This window comes from Bombus impatiens, unplaced genomic scaffold (genome assembly GCF_000188095.3).
Source record: "Bombus impatiens unplaced genomic scaffold, BIMP_2.2 scf_0023, whole genome shotgun sequence".
NCBI lineage: Eukaryota > Metazoa > Arthropoda > Insecta > Hymenoptera > Apidae > Bombus > Bombus impatiens.
In genome coordinates, this window is record NT_176442.1 from 137922 (window position 1) to 155351 (window position 17430).

Below are 17430 nucleotides of genomic sequence, written 5' to 3' on the forward strand. Positions count from 1 at the left end.
TGGCCAGCAAGGTCCACCGCGTATGCATGGTCCGCCGATGGGTCCTGGACCGGGACCGCACCATCCTTTACCTGGGCATCCTAACCAAGGTCCACCACCTCCTGGTTATCAGCAGGGCCCATGGAATGGGCCAAGACCTAATGGTCCACCTGGACCACCAAGAGGCCCAAGTGGACCTGGTGGTCCACCTCAACAAGGACCACCAGGACCAGGTCCTGGTCAACATCGGCCTCCAGGAATGGTATGTAATAGAGCTTTTATTTAATTATTCAATGTAATTGTGTGCATGTAGTTTGTCCTTTTGTTAATAATTATACTTTTTCTGAACCAATTTTTTATATCTATAAAACTTAATTTGTATTGCAAACTTGTGTTTATAGTAGTTGTGGGACTTTGCTTTTAACATAAGAATAGAAGGTAACTAAGAACGATAAGAAAGGAGATAAGAATGTAATATGTAATTGTCTAATATAATTGTGTATTATATAGGGTGTTTGGCTACAGGTGTAAAAATATTTAAGAGGTGATTCTTAAAGTTAAAGTAAGACGAAAATCAAGAATTAAAAAATTGCATTTTTCGGCTTTGTCCATTTATTAATTATTTATGGAGGCAAAGGTTTAGGGGAAATATCAACGCTGTCTACTCGAAAATTCCATGAGGCGATTTTCGATATGTTGTTGTGGATTTTAGTAAGTAGACAGGTATAATGTTTAATCTACGATTTTTCTTACAAAATGTTGCGTAGGATGGTTTAAGTCTTCAAATGTCATAATCTTCTCTACGATTTGTGCAAGGTAAACTACTGCCCATGTATTGTTGGATTTGAGGATACCTGTGGACCCCACTGCTTAGGTTGACCTACTTTCGTTTGTGTAAAGAGATTTTCGCTCGTGCAGACATATTTCGACTAATTTTTAATTGTCAATAACTAAAAGACAAAGTTGAAAACGCAATTTTTTAATTCTTGATTTTCGTCTTACTTTAACTTTAAGAATCATCCCCTAAAATCTTTTTGCATCTGTAGCCAAACAGCCTGTGTAGCTTCCCCAAAGCTATAGAAAAATAACTATAGAAAAGAAATTTTTTTATTATTCTTCAGATAATACTTGATATATTAATTAGAAATTTCTGTTAAAGCTACTCATTTCTTGGTTTTTACAATTTTATGATATATTTTATATAAATCGATAAATTATGGTACAAATTACAAGAATATTTTTTGCACTTACATGTCTTACGCTTCGCGTAAACAGAGTTGTACTAGAGACCTTTCAGAAGCCAGTTACCATATACCACAGGTAACACACAATGTGTTGTTTTTCCTGCTTTTCACGTTGTAAAAATTATCCATTCTTCAAACTTTTCAGTATTGATTTGTTTTTATACATAAAATCTGATCGAACACTATTAAAATTAATAAATATTAAATTGAAATTCTATTATTTTTAGAATTCTAAAATATTTTAAATTATACTTATATGGAAAATAAGATTTGAATTATATAAATAAAAAAGTCATCTAACTGCTATCTTTCAATATTTCCTAATTCAATTATCTTTCTTTTGAATGAAGCTGTATTTAGTTATATTTTGTATAAATTTCAAGTGTTAAAAGAAAATATAATATAAAAATATAATCTGTAAAATTTATTTCTTTGAAAATTACAACATTAGCAGTGCATGAGATATGTATAACATGAAAAGCTCTTTCAGAAATCAATAAATTATTTCATTTCAATCTGTTTAGTAGTTAATTAAATTTATACAGCACATTGAAAAGTTTTTGATAAACCAATAACTGGCTCTGATATTTTAATATTTTATCATTATTATTAATTACTTTATGATTATTGTTTAATAATAGTATTCGATAGTAACTCGTGTTATTGATGCATCTCATTATTAATTAATTTTTTGCTGTTATTTTCCAAGTATAGAGAATGATTTTTAATTTAATTATGGTAGATTGAAATAGAATCTTCGTTTGTCTCCATTCAGCAATTTCATGGTGGTCCGCCTGGTCCACCTGGTCAAGGACCTCCACGTGGTCCACCTGGACATCCTGGTGGACCTCCAGGTGATCCAAGAGGTGCTCAACCACGTCCCGAATGGAATAGACCACCAGGTTTGTTAAATATCTTGATTCATTATAGATTATATACTGAAACATCTTGGACTCACACGCTCTGTTCTTTCCTTCATTTCATGTGTCATTATGATAAAATTCTTCTTTTTCCACAGCTTATAGTCTGCATGATAAAGTAGATTATGAAAATTATCAAAATTACTATACAAAACAGAATATAAGGAACTTTAGTAATAAATCACTTCCAATAACAAAGTATTATGTAATCAAGTTTTTGTGAATAAAGTTCACTGATGTAATTATTCAATGTGCATAGGAATGCATCACGGGCCTCAGGGACCACCAGGTTTCCCTCAACATCAACATATGCAAGGCCCGCAACCTGGTCAAGGCCCACCACAGAGAGGACCTCCTCCAGGTTCTATGGGTGGTGAGAAATTTAGGACGTTCATTGAATATTAACAATATCGCTATTAATTTTTCTTATAATAATGCATGATATTGAGGGAAATTTTATGCTTAGGAGTATGAAGGTACAAGGTGTTTCAGATAAAAGTAACATAAACAACAATTCAATTTTTGTTGTTGTCACAATTTCAATGAATATAAAGTATATAATTGAAAGTATTTTCAAATAATACTAAAAAAATAAGTAATAATAACATAGGAAAGAAATAGTTCAATTCGAATAAATATACTTAAAAGAGTAAAAATATATTATTAATATATATATTAAATATTAGAATATACAAAGAAAGATGGAAACTTGTCATAATCTTACAACATTGTGCAAGCATATTCTAAAGCAAAAAACATACTTTATCAAGTCAATCATACAATAAAAATTGTTTTGTGTAATGAAAAAATTTATAAGCTTGCTATACAGTGTTGCAAGCTAACAAAGATATTGATCAGGAATGTTACCAGGTCCAGGAGGTCCACCACCTGGTCATGGTGGCCCACCTCAAGGACCACCACAAGGACCCCCAGGAGGACCTGCACCACATGTGAATCCAGCATTTTTCCCACAAGGACCACCTCATCAACATCCAGGACAACATCCACCAGGTCCTCCTGGTCCACCCCATGGACCACCCCATGGTCCACCACATGGTCCACCACATGGTCCACCTCATGGTCCACCTCATGGTCCTCCACATGGTCAACCACATGTGCCACCTCATGGTTATGGACCACCTGCAGCACAGGTATATGGTATTCTATTTTATATTGTCCATTGTATTAATATCTTATATTATATTTCTGATATTATTTAGTGGCTTCACTATTACATTTCATAATACTACTGCTTTATTAAAATCTTAAAAAAATCAAGATGAATTATATATCTTACAGCCACCTTATGGTGCACCAGGACCTGATCATCGCCCAGAAGGTCCTCCTCCCCTTACAGAACAAGAATTTGAAGAAATCATGGGTAGAAATAGAACCGTTTCTTCTTCTGCTATTGCTCGAGCAGTATCTGATGCTGCAGCAGGGGAATACGCAAGCGCTATAGAAACCCTGGTTACAGCCATCTCTTTGATAAAACAATCCAAGGTTGCTGCAGATGATAGATGTAAAATTTTAATCAGTTCTCTTCAAGACACCTTGCGCGGCGTCGAAACAAAGAGTTATGGATCCGCACGTAGGGGTAAATATTTTATTTCTTACATTTAGAATAATAAAAAGTAGATGTATGTTTAATAAATTTTTTAATCACTTGCTATGGCTTTCATATCTCCTATGATTCTATCGAAATTAAGATTATTGTATTAGTTAATCTAGATTTAATGAATTATTTCAGAACGATCACGTTCACGAGACAGGGAACGCAGTCACAGAAGAAGACGTGAGCGTTCAAGGAGCCGTGACAGGGAATACAGAGAAAGAAGCAGAGACAGAGATAGAGAGCGTGACAGGGAACGCGATCGTGAAAGGGAAAGGGATCGTGATCGTGACAGAGAACGTTATTACAGTGAACCATATCCACGGGAGAGATCACGAAGCAGGGAGAGGGATCGTGAACGTGAAAGAGATCGCGAATATAGAGAGCGAAGCAGAGAAGAAAGGTAAGCTCAACATCTCATAATTATTTTAACTGTCACTACTGGATGTACCTTCTTATTCAATTTAGTCAAAAATTAACTGACAGTCGCAACTTATAACTGATAGCCCTCGTAATAATAGCCACGTATGCGTGTGATTTAGAAAAAGAAAATGAGTACGATAAGTCTATATTTATATAAAATAATCCGACGTTTACATTGTAACAGATCGTATATAACTATATACAGATTACTAAAATATATCATGCAATTTTCTTCGCAAATAGATATAGCATTATAGCAACGATATTGATCTAAGTAATATAAGTCCCATTTATTGTATTATATATTTTGCAAACATTTTCAATCATACTATTCAGAATATTGTATGCGGAGTTCATTCGAAACGTTCGATTTGAATACTTAGTTAAAATACCATTAAATGGTATGAAATTTGATAAAAGTGCAAGTAAATTAAACGAATTGTAACTGGTATTAATGATGTTTAAAAGAGAACGCGTTGATTTATAATGTGTTCAATTGTAAAATAATTAATAATGTGTGTCTATTTAAATACTAACCTATTTCATTGGGACAAATTTAACTGTCATTAAATATTAATAATTACTTGTAACATTTCTTAATATTTCCGTATTGTCTGTATTAATTAATTATTCTGGAAAAATTTATAAGTACAGACAAAGACCATAGATAATTTTACATGGTCATATAACAATAATTTATAAGACTCAAATATAGTTGATTTTATTAATGATAAAAAGTGAACTTAACCCTTTTGCTGTAATGTAATCTCAAATCTATGGGTTATAATTCTAGAACATCTATACTTTACAAATAGATGTCCACAATTGAACAAAAAGAATCTGTTGTAATTATTATGTAGAATAAGTGCGACTGAGTTAGTTACTGAAAGGATATTGACTCTAATCAAGCAAAAATATTTGCTTATATTGACAGCGACAGGGTTAAATAAAATTAACGTTACTTTGATACATTAATTGTTATTGGGCATTTCAGATCTTGAATATTTATATATTTTAGTATGATATCTTTTTTAACAATTACTAAATATTAAATAAAAATCTATTTAAATGAAAGTACTTCTAAATTTTCTCTGCTATCAGTTAAACTTTAACCCTTTGGGGACGGGACGGTTCGAAGTTAACCGTACCGTGAGACCGAGCTGTTGTCGCGATAGTCATTTAAAATTGCCAACGCGCATTAGATGTGCTTTTCGTTCATAGATGTCAAATTCTATACATATGTACATGCACAGATTCTCCACAGGATAAATAAAATGTGACACACATATGAATCCTTTGGTTCTATCAGTTGTCTTCTCCAAACGCGTATATGAGTTTCTCGCCCTTAGCGACGCGTTTACGTGGAACACATATATGAGTCGTTCGGTTCTACCAGTTGTTTTCGCCAAACGCATATATTAGTTCCTCGGCCAAATTGATGGTTTACGCAAACGCATATATGCAGCGGTAGTCCGCGAAGGGTTAATTTATAAGAATTCAAAATATTATTAATCTTTAATCTTTGTAAATTATATTGGAGATGAAAATGTTAATCACAAGGATATTTTTTTATCAAAATTTTAGACATTCATAAAATGTGAAAAGTAACAATTAACGTATCAATTAAATGTTTTTTTATTATTGTATCAGATTGTTCGTTAATGTCTACTTTTTTAATCTACTACATAAAATTTGTTAAAAGCATTAATCAGAAACAAATATTATATTATTATAATAGTTACTTGATACTTTGAAAGCTAAAAGTGGACATTATTCTTGAAACAATTAAGTATCTTGATTTAGGTGCTCTGCGTTATTATTGAGTGTAAAAGTGACAGGTAAATTATAAATATTGAACTCCAAGGACTGTTATTATTCCTATGTTAGCTTCAATTTGCTGTGCATATGATTATATAATGGTAAATATTATTGTTATAAAGTTCTAATATAAGATGATCTTCTCATTAGATAACTCAAAAGCGATGCCGCCATCACATTCTCGTTCCCATTCTTATTTTACATCTATATGTCGGAGAAGGAAAGACAGCGGGATTTCTCGTCCGGAATGTTGGGAAAAACCCCAATACACTAATCCAGACTTTTACTATAGCCGCCCTTAAGTAATAAAAATAAGAAATAGTCTTAATCTTCCAATCTGACTTTATGACGATGGGTTTGGGCTTGAAATGACATGGCAGGTCACCGGACGTAGCCACGGTCCACGGGAGGACTAGTACCTGACAGAGGTATGAAATGATTATATGGCTCTCCTTAAAACAAAGATTAACTCGAGAAGTGGGTACAGGAGTATATAAGGGCAGCCTCTTTCGGATTGAGGGAGTTAGAGTGAGAGTTAGAGTTAGGTGGTTAGTGAGTCGTTGGATGAATTGCCGATGGAGTTATCGGGAAGTTACCCGAATCGAGCAGCACGTTGATACTAGTCCTCTCGTGGACCGTGGATTCATTATCGAACCTGAATTCGTTGTCACCATCATCTCGACCATCCTATTACCATTACTCGTAGCGTCTGGTAGTGTTCACATTCGTACTGATAGAGATTGGCTACATTCGCGACGGTAAAGTAAGTAAAGGTTCATCGAACGCCCCAAAATGCCAACCTGACTCCGACATATATATACATATATTTACCCTATTTCAGTGGTATCAATTTCTATTGATATTATAAATCATACAACCGGTATTGTTATTGGCGATACTGTTTTTGAGTTAATTAACGAGAGAGTCACTAAACAGTATAATGAAAATATAAACGTATTCATCTTTTAATAAATCAGTTCTTTATAAAAAAATTGTAACACGTTATTATGATTTCAGTATTTAACAGTAACCTAAAATATTCGAAGCAACTAAATACAGTACAAATTTATTTCATACTTTTTAAAATGTTATTAAAACATTGGCAGAAATACAAATTATATTTAAAAGATGCTCAGTATATATTGGTTAACATAGGAAGAAATTGATTGTTTATCAAATAGTACAAAAAAAATCATAAAGCATCCTTATGTTTGTTTTAAAATAGCAGACATTTAAAATCTTTTTCGTCCTAATATCATCAATCAGCGATAAGTAGTAACCACAAGTAATCACTATTGATTTTCATTAGTTATGGTTTTAGAAAGTAACAGGGGCTTTTTTTATGATAGAGAAACTGAAAACATTGTGATCTCAATTTTTAAACAATATAATATTTTAGGAACATTTATATATAATAGTAATGTAATTTAAATGATGCAATTGAAATAACAATTCTATTTGCGAGTTATAAATTTTATTGTAAATTGTTCAAAACTTTAACATGCACTAAAAACGACGAGATTGTAACTTTTTTAATCTATTTGTTTATTGTTTCTGGCATATTCAATAGTAAGTGAGACTGAAGTTTCAAAGATGAAATAGCCAACAATAAACGAAACTTGCCCATAATTGAAATGATTGGAAGATTTGTAGATTAAGGCGAACATCCGTTCATTAATTAAATATTAGAACAGATTTAAGGAATGTTTGCATCTACATTTTTATTTCATTTTTGTAAATACGAGGGAAGAAATGAACTTTGTACTCAGTATCAATGATACTTCTGCAAGTTATTTTTGTCACATGATATTTGAAGTGTGTGCGTGGATACACTTAGAGTCTGAATCTTATTAATTTACATCAATAAAAAGATAAAGGTTGAAGCTGTGTAACAATAGTTTTCCTTATACAATTGACAATTTTGGAATGTAAACAGATGTTAGCTTCTTCTTTGAGATAAGTCATACAGTACATTCAATACAATTGTTCCCTCTTGTTCCTCCTGTGTAGTTGTAATCTTTATTTCCAAAGTCGCCATTGGAAAAAGTATGTAAAAGAATGTGCATATCTTTTTTGTAGATATTGCTTTCTATTCAAAACACTTCAATATGTTTCATAGAGATATTGTAAATGAAATTTTTGCCAGGTATATTTAAGATGTGATAGAGAATTAAATATTTAATTTATGAACTACATCTATTGGTATTTTAAAAAATTACTGAGTTTTGTCTAGCGATAGAATTATTGCAGTTATTAATCCTAACAATTCGTAAGATTAACAGTTCATGAATTAAATAGTCAGTTTCCATATATTGTTATCTTTAGTTATTTATAAAACATGAGTAGGAATGATTACAATTTTACTTTATTTATTAATCTAGCATATTCATATCATGATATACATATCTTGATATACATAATGTAAAAATACTTACAACGTATAATTACTATTTATATATTAAGATGGTTAAATGCTTCTTCAATTTATATATTATGTTAATATATATTAACACAAGATCTACACTTATCCACAGAGATACTGTAATATTGATTCTAATATCAAGTTGATATATGTACAGATCTACAAATACTTTACTACAGTAAAGTAGTCATAATCCTGAAACCATAAAAAGAAATGAAATCTATGCAACACAGTTATATCTTAGAAGAAATTATCTTCTATTTTTTCATGTTTTGAAGTCAGTTATTCTTGTTTCATTTTGAATATTCAAATATGGTTACAGGTTTAACAACGAATCTCAAAACTTCTTTGAATATATATAGTATTGTACACATGCACTTACATATAACTGGTAACTGTAGTTAGTATTATTTCAAATAACATATTGACATATCTTCTAATTTAATCTATATTTCAATAGAAAAATGCTAAAAAATGGTTGTCTTTTATATAAGCATTAAGTCGTAGAGTAAGTTTACAATTTATTATAAATTTTTGCTCGAATAAGTGATCGTTGCTAAATTATAGTAGACTGAAAAAGGAAAATTGAATATATTTCTTAACATAGCTTATTTTAACTAAAGAAACGTATTAAGCCTGGTAACAGTATAAGTCATAACGAAGTATGCATATTTTCCATTAGTACGACACGTCAGTCAGCCAGGCCAAGAGTAAAAGAAGAACCGCCAGAGACGGCTCCCGTCTCGTCTTCCAAGGCGTCTAGGTAATTTACACTTTTTTTTTCATTAAAGTGAATGCATGTAGATCTCATTACAAAGTATTATCTTGTTAGATGCAAAACAACAAATTAGAGTTATTCTTAAAGAGTTTGATTCAGAATTCATGTATTGATTATATTATCCATCATTTCATAAATAGGAATATTTTAGAATTTAAATAAAAATTTCGTAAATAAGTGGGAGAAAGAAGGGGGAGAATACAAAAAATATAAGAAATAGACAAATAAGAGACAAGTATAAAGAAAATGTTTCAACTCACTTTTGTTTCTTCACATGCATATAATGATGAGAAAAGGTATTAAAAGTTATAATTCTATTAGAATATCGCACGAATTCAGTGAATCTTTTGCTTTCTGACTACAAAATCGTTTATTGCAAATTGTTGGAAAATTTAGATAAATATTAGTTTTCCTTTGTTATTAAAACTTCTTGTTAGAGTAATGTGTTTAGTTCTTGAAGTTATCAGAGACTTTTTTATGCAGTAAATTGTCTCTTCTAAATGCTTGGTAATTTTTTTCCTTTCTCTTAAGCCTTTGCAATAAGTAAAAACTTGATCGCAAAAATCGAAATGTTAATAGAGAGCAAGGAAACGAATAAAAAAAAATAAAAAATTATCATGAACGAAGAAGGTAGGGTACATTAGAGAAAGATACATAGCGTATCAAAGAGTCCCTGAGTTAATGTAAATATATCTTAAGAAGGCATAGAAAGAATTAAAAAAAGAAAAAAAAGCAAATTAATAGTGTACACCGGTAAAGTAAGATAATTGGCTGACGTGTACTTGTGTAGGTATTATGACGATCGCTACAGAGAGCGTGAACGAGACAGAGATCGAGAACGAGAGTCGAGCCGAAGACCATCCGAGAGAGAACGAGAACCGGAGCGTGAACGGGAGCGAGAACGAGAAAGAGATCGTCGCGACGAACGTGGAGACTCTTCGCATCGTTCAAGGCATTAAAGGCGATTACGTGTCGGAGAGAATAAAGAAGAATTCTCGTTTACAAAAAAATCAGAAATAACAGAAAAAACAATGAGAATAAAAATACAGAAGGGCCAGAAAACGAGGAAGAGGTCACGTCTTAGCATGCAGTGTTTGCAGGATCTTACCGGTCATTTTCTTGCAAGCGTCATTGAGAAACGGATCCAAGAGGACACTCATACACGTTTATCTCTTGAGAGCACATGCTTATCTTCTGTATTTTGTCTGAATATCAGTAGTATTTAAACACTTTCTCGGCTGAACAGGGAAACCATTGGTTTCGAAATGAAAGAAACACAGTGACCTTGCAATTAATTAAATTTTTTGATAAATCTATCATGATTCCATTTATATATGATCGGTAATTCAGAGCACCTTTCGATACAACAGATTTAGTCTTTGTATTAGAAGTATAGATAACCATCTTCCAGTTATTTGTTTTACATGACAAATAGCTCTGTACTAGAGGTCTGTAGTTTATGTGTATTTAATATCTATGTGTACACGTGTATAAACCGTATTTGTATGTTTTACCACGTAATTTTTAGTACGTGTTTATCTGTATATTAGGAGTATCTAATTCACGTATGTTTAAATATCCGGGTACACGCGTATTGATGCATTCATATTCTAACGTACAACTTGGAAGTCTATATTTAAAAAATTTTGTTTTATACACTTATTCTTGTACTATTGTATCTTATTAGTAGAATGGTTATTAATTCTTAAGTTTCATATTAAAGTATAAGATCGTGATCAATCACAATTCCCTTTTTTTATAAACATTTAAAATTCTAATTATAGGGAATTAAGAACATGAATTTTGTATTTCCTAGTAACATGCTACACGTGTCTGTTTATTGCACGTTTAGGAAACTATGACCTCTAGAATTTTTATCAGCTGCAACTGAATGACTATGTTATGATTGTATTAAATTATAAATATCTATTTTTAGGTGTGCTTAGATACATTTATCGGTATGTGACGAAGCATCTAAAAATAGAGAATCTCGGTCGAGAAAGTGGCGAATCCCAATTATGTTTCGATAACATAAGTTGCAAGTCTCTGTGTAAACTTTCGACAGAGTTCCGAATCGCGAGCATTTTAGCCAAATTACTACGGGTGGTTTTGTCATAGGGGATTCTTAGCAACACGTTGCATGGGTGGTTGATCGTAGAATTTGACATACAGTTTCTTTTTGAGTCATCGATGGTGTTGTTTTTTTCTTTTCTTTTTTCTTTTTGCGTAGCATACACTATCATATTACTAAATATTATTACACTAATTATAAAAAAAACAACAAGAAAAACTGATAATGAAGCTAACGAAAACGCATACACCACATATGCATATATACATGTATATCTATGTAACATTTAAGCAGAGAGTATTTGTTTAGTTTTCAGAAAAAAGTAGTGAGAGTGAAAGAGCGAGAAAGAGAGGGAGAGTATGTGTTATTCACGAATAAAAAAAAAGAATAATGATAATAGCAACAACAAATTAACAAAAGGAAAAGGTGGCGAAAGCACAACGAAAGTTTCACGAAGAGTTGTGTTCAGTTGCGGTTTACAGAGAAGCTGAAGAAGAGGCTTGCGCCGCACCTATCGGCGAACGGTGTTGTGTTTGCCGGTTGCCTCGGGGAAGAATGAAGATCACACTCTGGACTCTCATCATCGGTCTTCTATCTCCGCGACGATGCAAGATTGTATCTTAACTATAATATATATATACGCTTTCAAAAAAATATACGTGATAAACATGTCTTTACTTTATTCATCAGCACACACAATCTTCCTGATAAATATGTTATTTTTGTTTTTGTGCTATTGCATTATTCCATTTATTAATCGAAAGGTGGAACCAATCGAAAGACGCATACACGGCATCCGATTTAAACACTTTCGATCTCACCTTTAATTAATTTATTTCTGTACAATTTTTGATGTTCGTAACAACGATCGATTGGGGATCGAAAGTGTATGATAACAGGGGTGGAACACGATATTTTACATGTAAAATAATGATTATGTTCCCCATTATATTCTATGATATATACTAGTCTCATCCATGAAATTGGAAGGATCAATGTCAGAGTTATATATACTCTCTGATAGTTGAGTGTTTGAAAACTAACTTATCAAAACTACCCAAATCTGTTCATCTAAAAATAATAAAAATTATTATCCTGATATGATCATAATTGTGTTTATTAATTGTAAATAAGTATAGATATTCTAAGATCATCGACTTGGGTAATTTTGGTAAATTAATTTTATGTAATAGTGCCATCTTATTTTTCACTGTTTAGTTGAAACGGCATAGAAAATTATTTATAACGATACATAGTATATTGTGAAAGCGTAACACATTCACGGAACGACTTTGTTTGAATTGTCAAAAAGGTCCTGTGTATTATTTGAAGAAAAGAATTTCTCTCCTGTGTACGCCCTTACAGCGTACAGATTAATCCTCGTATAATCAAGGTCTATGTAATTAAGAGTTCTATGAAGAATTATGTTTACCTCTTATGCACTTGAATGTAGAATTTAATATACATAAAAATATCATAAATATGATATTGCGTTCGTCAAATGTTACACATTTTGAAAATATGTATTTTAAATTCAGTAATATATTATGGTGATCTCAATTCTTGATTGTACGAGGATTAGAAACTAGAAAAGTTAGTATTCGTGTGCAGTAGCAGAAACTCTTTCATGTTTTAGAAGGATCGGTATTACTGTATTTTTCTATGCTCAAGCATGATGTTCTTAAGACTTAACGTCCCTCTTCCTTGTATATTTAATCTTCATTTTTATGCATCTTTTCCGACCTGAAACGAGAATATATCATCTTATAATTTATTTTTTAGTCACACGTTATATGTATTATTTTTTAAGTAATATGTTATCCGATCGCTATAGTTAGATGTAAACTAAACTACGAAGTTGTAAAAGTCATATACTACAAGCACTGAATTACGCATGAAAGAGTTGAGAATAGCTCAAAAGAAATTACAACTAAATTGAACACTATACATTCGTCCTCTCTAAGAGAGGAAAAAGTATCAAAAGTTAAGCAAAGACAGCGAGGGTGGTTCACCTTTCGAATGGATTTTTATCAGGGATCATTATGAATGATGATAATATCTTAACTCTAGCTTAATAATAGCTCTGTGAGACAACGTTGTATGTATATATTAATTTTTATCATGTATCGCATAATCATTCGTTGTTTTAGCAGAACCCTCGACGGTCTTCTTTCATGTATAACAAATTACTATATAAGATAAAATGAAATGAATTTTATACATATATAAAATATATTATATATATATTATATAAATTATTATATATTATTATATATTATTATATAATTATATATATATATTATATAATATATTATATAAATATATATAAATATATGTATAATGTACGCAAACATATAATTTCTTATATTATAAAAATTTATTACATTTTTAATATTTATGAAATGATTTTGTTGCGCTACAATTAGCGATATATTATTATTATTTCTATATGCTTGTGGAAGCTTAGCTGTATAACTTTAGTTTATTTCACTTGGTATAAATTTTTAACCAGAAGCGTCATGTTTTAGAGAGAATGAAAAGGGAAGAAGACCGCAAAGGGCTGAGCATTTGGTACCTTTTAACAAGTACCAGGAAACGGATGATGGACTCTCACAGAGCACAATACCAGATAGTTAAATTCTCAGCAACAAAAAAGAAGGAAAATCCTAATAAATTTTTATGTTGTAATATACGAGACCAGTTTGCATGATCACATACATATACACATACGTGTCTCGTGAATGATTATGTTTCGATGTGCCATTTTGAAGTAACCATATAATGGTTAACTCGACCATGCAGCTAGAAATAAGAGACACTGCTGGATGGAGTACGATCAACTCATAGTCCAATTGTTTGAGTTTATTCATGCTTTGATCCTTTGTGATTCAGTGTTTCCAATTTAAGTTAATTTATTTTATATTAGTTTTCATTATTGTTATATCTATGAATTATAATTTGTCAAACACATTTTCTATAAAATTAAAATAGAATTGTTTTTATCATTAATTTAATTCTTGTAAAAGTGATTTACATAACATATTTCGTTATCTGATACTGGAAATACAATTTATTTTCGTAGGATAATTTGGTAAAATGAAACAAGTATATTGCTCAACATAATTGAAGAATAAATAGTAATTACTATTAAAGTAAAGAATTGCAAAGGATTAATGTAAAATGCTTTTTTCACTCCTACTTATCTTTATAACTGAAAATTCAATATTTTTGCAACAATCAGTCTAAAAATCCGAATACAATGACTACATTATTTACAAACAGTATAGACAATTCGACTATAAGTATAGTTCTTAGAAAGTAAAATGTATAAATTGTAGTTCTTATGAGAATCATCGAGCTGTACACATACTGCAACAAAAGCCTGCATCTCCTGGATTTGTTAGCACTGTGTGCGGCTTTCTTTATGTATAGATTTTTTTACTGCGATTCACCAACCAGAAAGATATTTTACTATAGCTCAGTCATTTCGTCTTCGATTCCTATGTTATGTTTAAACGGTGATTTTTCGACAGAATAATTAAGGACACATTACTTTAACTTATCAGGATTAAAAAGAAATTTTTATCTTCAATTCAGCGCAGGTTCCAACGATTTCATTGAGGCATCTAAATAATCGGAGTAATTATAATATTATTTTTTCTGTCATTTAAAATTGAAAAAGAAAAAAGTCTGCATTGCATTCTTACATTACAAATATGCGACAAGTATTTTTTTGTGTATTAATAATAAGAATTGTCCATTTAAAGCGCAATTTTAAGGTGACAAAATATTGGTGTTTGTAAGGTATTTGTCATTTTCTAATTTTTCCTTATTTTTTTTTTAATGTGAAAGAGATATTGTTTCAAAGAAAGTTAATGATTGTTTATAGAAAATTAAAATATACTGACGATTAGGTAATCTTATTTTTAATTCTTTTCTTTTCTTGTTTTTCAATTTTATCGTCTAACTTATGGTAATTAGTGCTGAAACTATTTCATAGTCTTAGTGGTAGTTGCGTTTTAAATGAATAGTTCTGTATTTGTTTCTTATCAAGAGTACAAAGAGCTGTGAGATATTTTTATCTGTAGCTTTATTTTTTAATGATTTATATTTAACGACATTCTATTTATAGAGATCATATTTTGTTAATAGAGGTCTCGGTCAAGTGACGCTGTGAATTATAGGACTTATATAAACAATCATACGATAACACGTGAAAAAGGATAGTTTCAATTTTTTGAAACGCAAAGCGCTTTGTACTGAATAGTATTATTATACAGAACTATTACAGTTCTACGTGACGATATCAAATAATGCGATTAATATCAAGAAAATTTTATAAAAGCTAAAAGAATCACATTTCTGTGAATCTACACAAATGATTGTTAATATTTAGTGGTCTTAACGAAACCGACGAAAATCTTTTGTAATGTTGTGAGAGCACTATAAATCTAGTAACAACTTTTGTAAGTAAGTATTATAATGGCATATTTAGAATCATGCAATGAAATGCATAGAATTCTCAATATTTACAATTCATGATATTAGTATAGTTTTTTTTAAATCATTCAGAATTATAAATCTGAAACATGAAAAAGATTAATGTTAATTTAATAGACAAACATATAATTGTGAATTTATGATCAATTGTCAAGAGAAATTAGAAAACTCTCAAAGAGATAAATTGATGTTAAAAGAAAAATATATGTATATATATAATACATATTTAAACTATATCAAAAGTTACAACTCTTTTCAATACAATGGAATTTTAAAGAAGTCAATAAATCAATAATAGATCTTTCTATAATATCAATGAAATTTTTGTTGTATTATCAAGATTTATAAATGTTTTAAAATACTTAGAAAAATACAAACGACACAGGCATTAGATATATATATATATACTACGAATTTTCTTCTGTGATCTCGTAAAAACGTTTAAGAAACGTTAAAATATGCACAGAATATTGTAAAGTTTTACAAAATCAAATATTTAGTATTCTAATAATTTTCTTATTAGTACAAAATTAAAATCTTAAAAATGAACAAAAACATTCTGTGTTAATATTATAGAGTTTTAAAGCATTTGTTCCTGAAAGATAATAGAAAAAGATAACAAAAATAAGTGATAGGAATGAGCGGTTTATTAATTATAATTTATTCAAATTCGGTAACAACATATAATGATGCGGATTTTTAGTGAACGTAGGGGTTTAAAAGAGTCTATTTTCCGAGTATGCCATGCATGGCGCCCTTTGCACAACAATTGCTCGTTACGATTTCTTCTTTACGCATACATACATACATACATACATATATATATATATATACATACATACATATATATATATATATATATATATTGTTGTATAACGTACCACTTAAACCTGTTAATATTTTACTAAGTCGAAAATAGAGATTGCCTGGAGAAATGTGTATGGAGTTAATGGGTAAGTGTATAATATCACAGAATACAGCTTTAAAAATCGATACCTCCCATGGATCACGTTTGTTTTTGTACGTTTATCAATAGTCTACATTTATATATACATATATACGTATACTTCCAGTCGATATACGAGCTAAAATTTTGTTCAGACGTTTATATGTTACCCTGGTTTTTCTGAGAGCGTATCAAGTAGTTAATTGCTTTAATTGTGTAAGCAGGAATAATTAGTCCTACAAGAATCGAAGCTAAATTCGAGAATTCAAGTCACTAACATGTTAACGATTCAAGATGAAGGAAATTTTCTTCTAATTTAAACAAGAAAATTTGTGATTTTACACATTTGTTTGTTGTTCTTAGTTAATTAATTAATTAACATGCTGGTTTCTACTAGAGTCCTCGAAATTATCAATTTTGCGGATGTTCAAATTTCATCGATATAAAATTGATATTCAAGAATTCGAAATAAAAAGAAAGATAACAGGTAATAAATTGAAATTTGAGCATCGTTTTACGTTGATGATGGTCATAATTTGTATAAAGAAACATTGTACGATTTAATAAGATCGAAATTTTTGTGTACTTCATTACATATCGGTAAATTTGTCACTTTTGTATTATTCAGATACAAATTTTACAAATTCTAGTCACTTGTGCCTTTACCAAATTAAGCAAATTTTTCGATTTTCCAATTCGGAGTTTGTAGAAATAGTT

The 17430-nt window shown here is 30.5% G+C and overlaps 1 protein-coding gene and 1 long non-coding RNA gene across 17 annotated transcripts in view; one reads left to right on the top strand and one right to left on the bottom strand.

Moving 5' to 3' along the window:
- LOC100749581 (cleavage and polyadenylation specificity factor subunit CG7185) overlaps positions 1-15731 on the top strand; it is an 18972-nt gene extending 3241 nt beyond the window's left edge. For 3 of the 16 annotated variants that reach the window (XM_033320624.1, XM_033320600.1, XM_024367500.2), the window contains 9 exons: positions 1-241; positions 1255-1299; positions 1999-2125; positions 2403-2516; positions 3002-3294; positions 3443-3740; positions 3894-4158; positions 9101-9181; positions 9987-13241. In XM_033320624.1, the coding sequence (XP_033176515.1) occupies positions 1-241; positions 1255-1299; positions 1999-2125; positions 2403-2516; positions 3002-3294; positions 3443-3740; positions 3894-4158; positions 9101-9181; positions 9987-10155 (1633 nt within the window). In that variant the 3' untranslated portion in view covers positions 10156-13241. Of the gene's footprint in view, positions 242-1254; positions 1300-1965; positions 2126-2402; positions 2517-3001; positions 3295-3442; positions 3741-3893; positions 4159-9100; positions 9182-9986; positions 13242-13795 lie in introns of those variants that run through there. The other 13 variants (XM_033320603.1, XM_012385252.2, XM_033320609.1 and 10 more) reach the window with 10 other exon arrangements.
- LOC112212845 lies at positions 6054-6985 on the bottom strand. Its single transcript, XR_004461725.1, has 2 exons — positions 6808-6985; positions 6054-6200 (listed from the first exon to the last, which is right to left on the bottom strand). It is a non-coding gene; the product is annotated as an uncharacterized LOC112212845 (long non-coding RNA).
- Positions 15732-17430: the final 1699 nt, after the last annotated feature.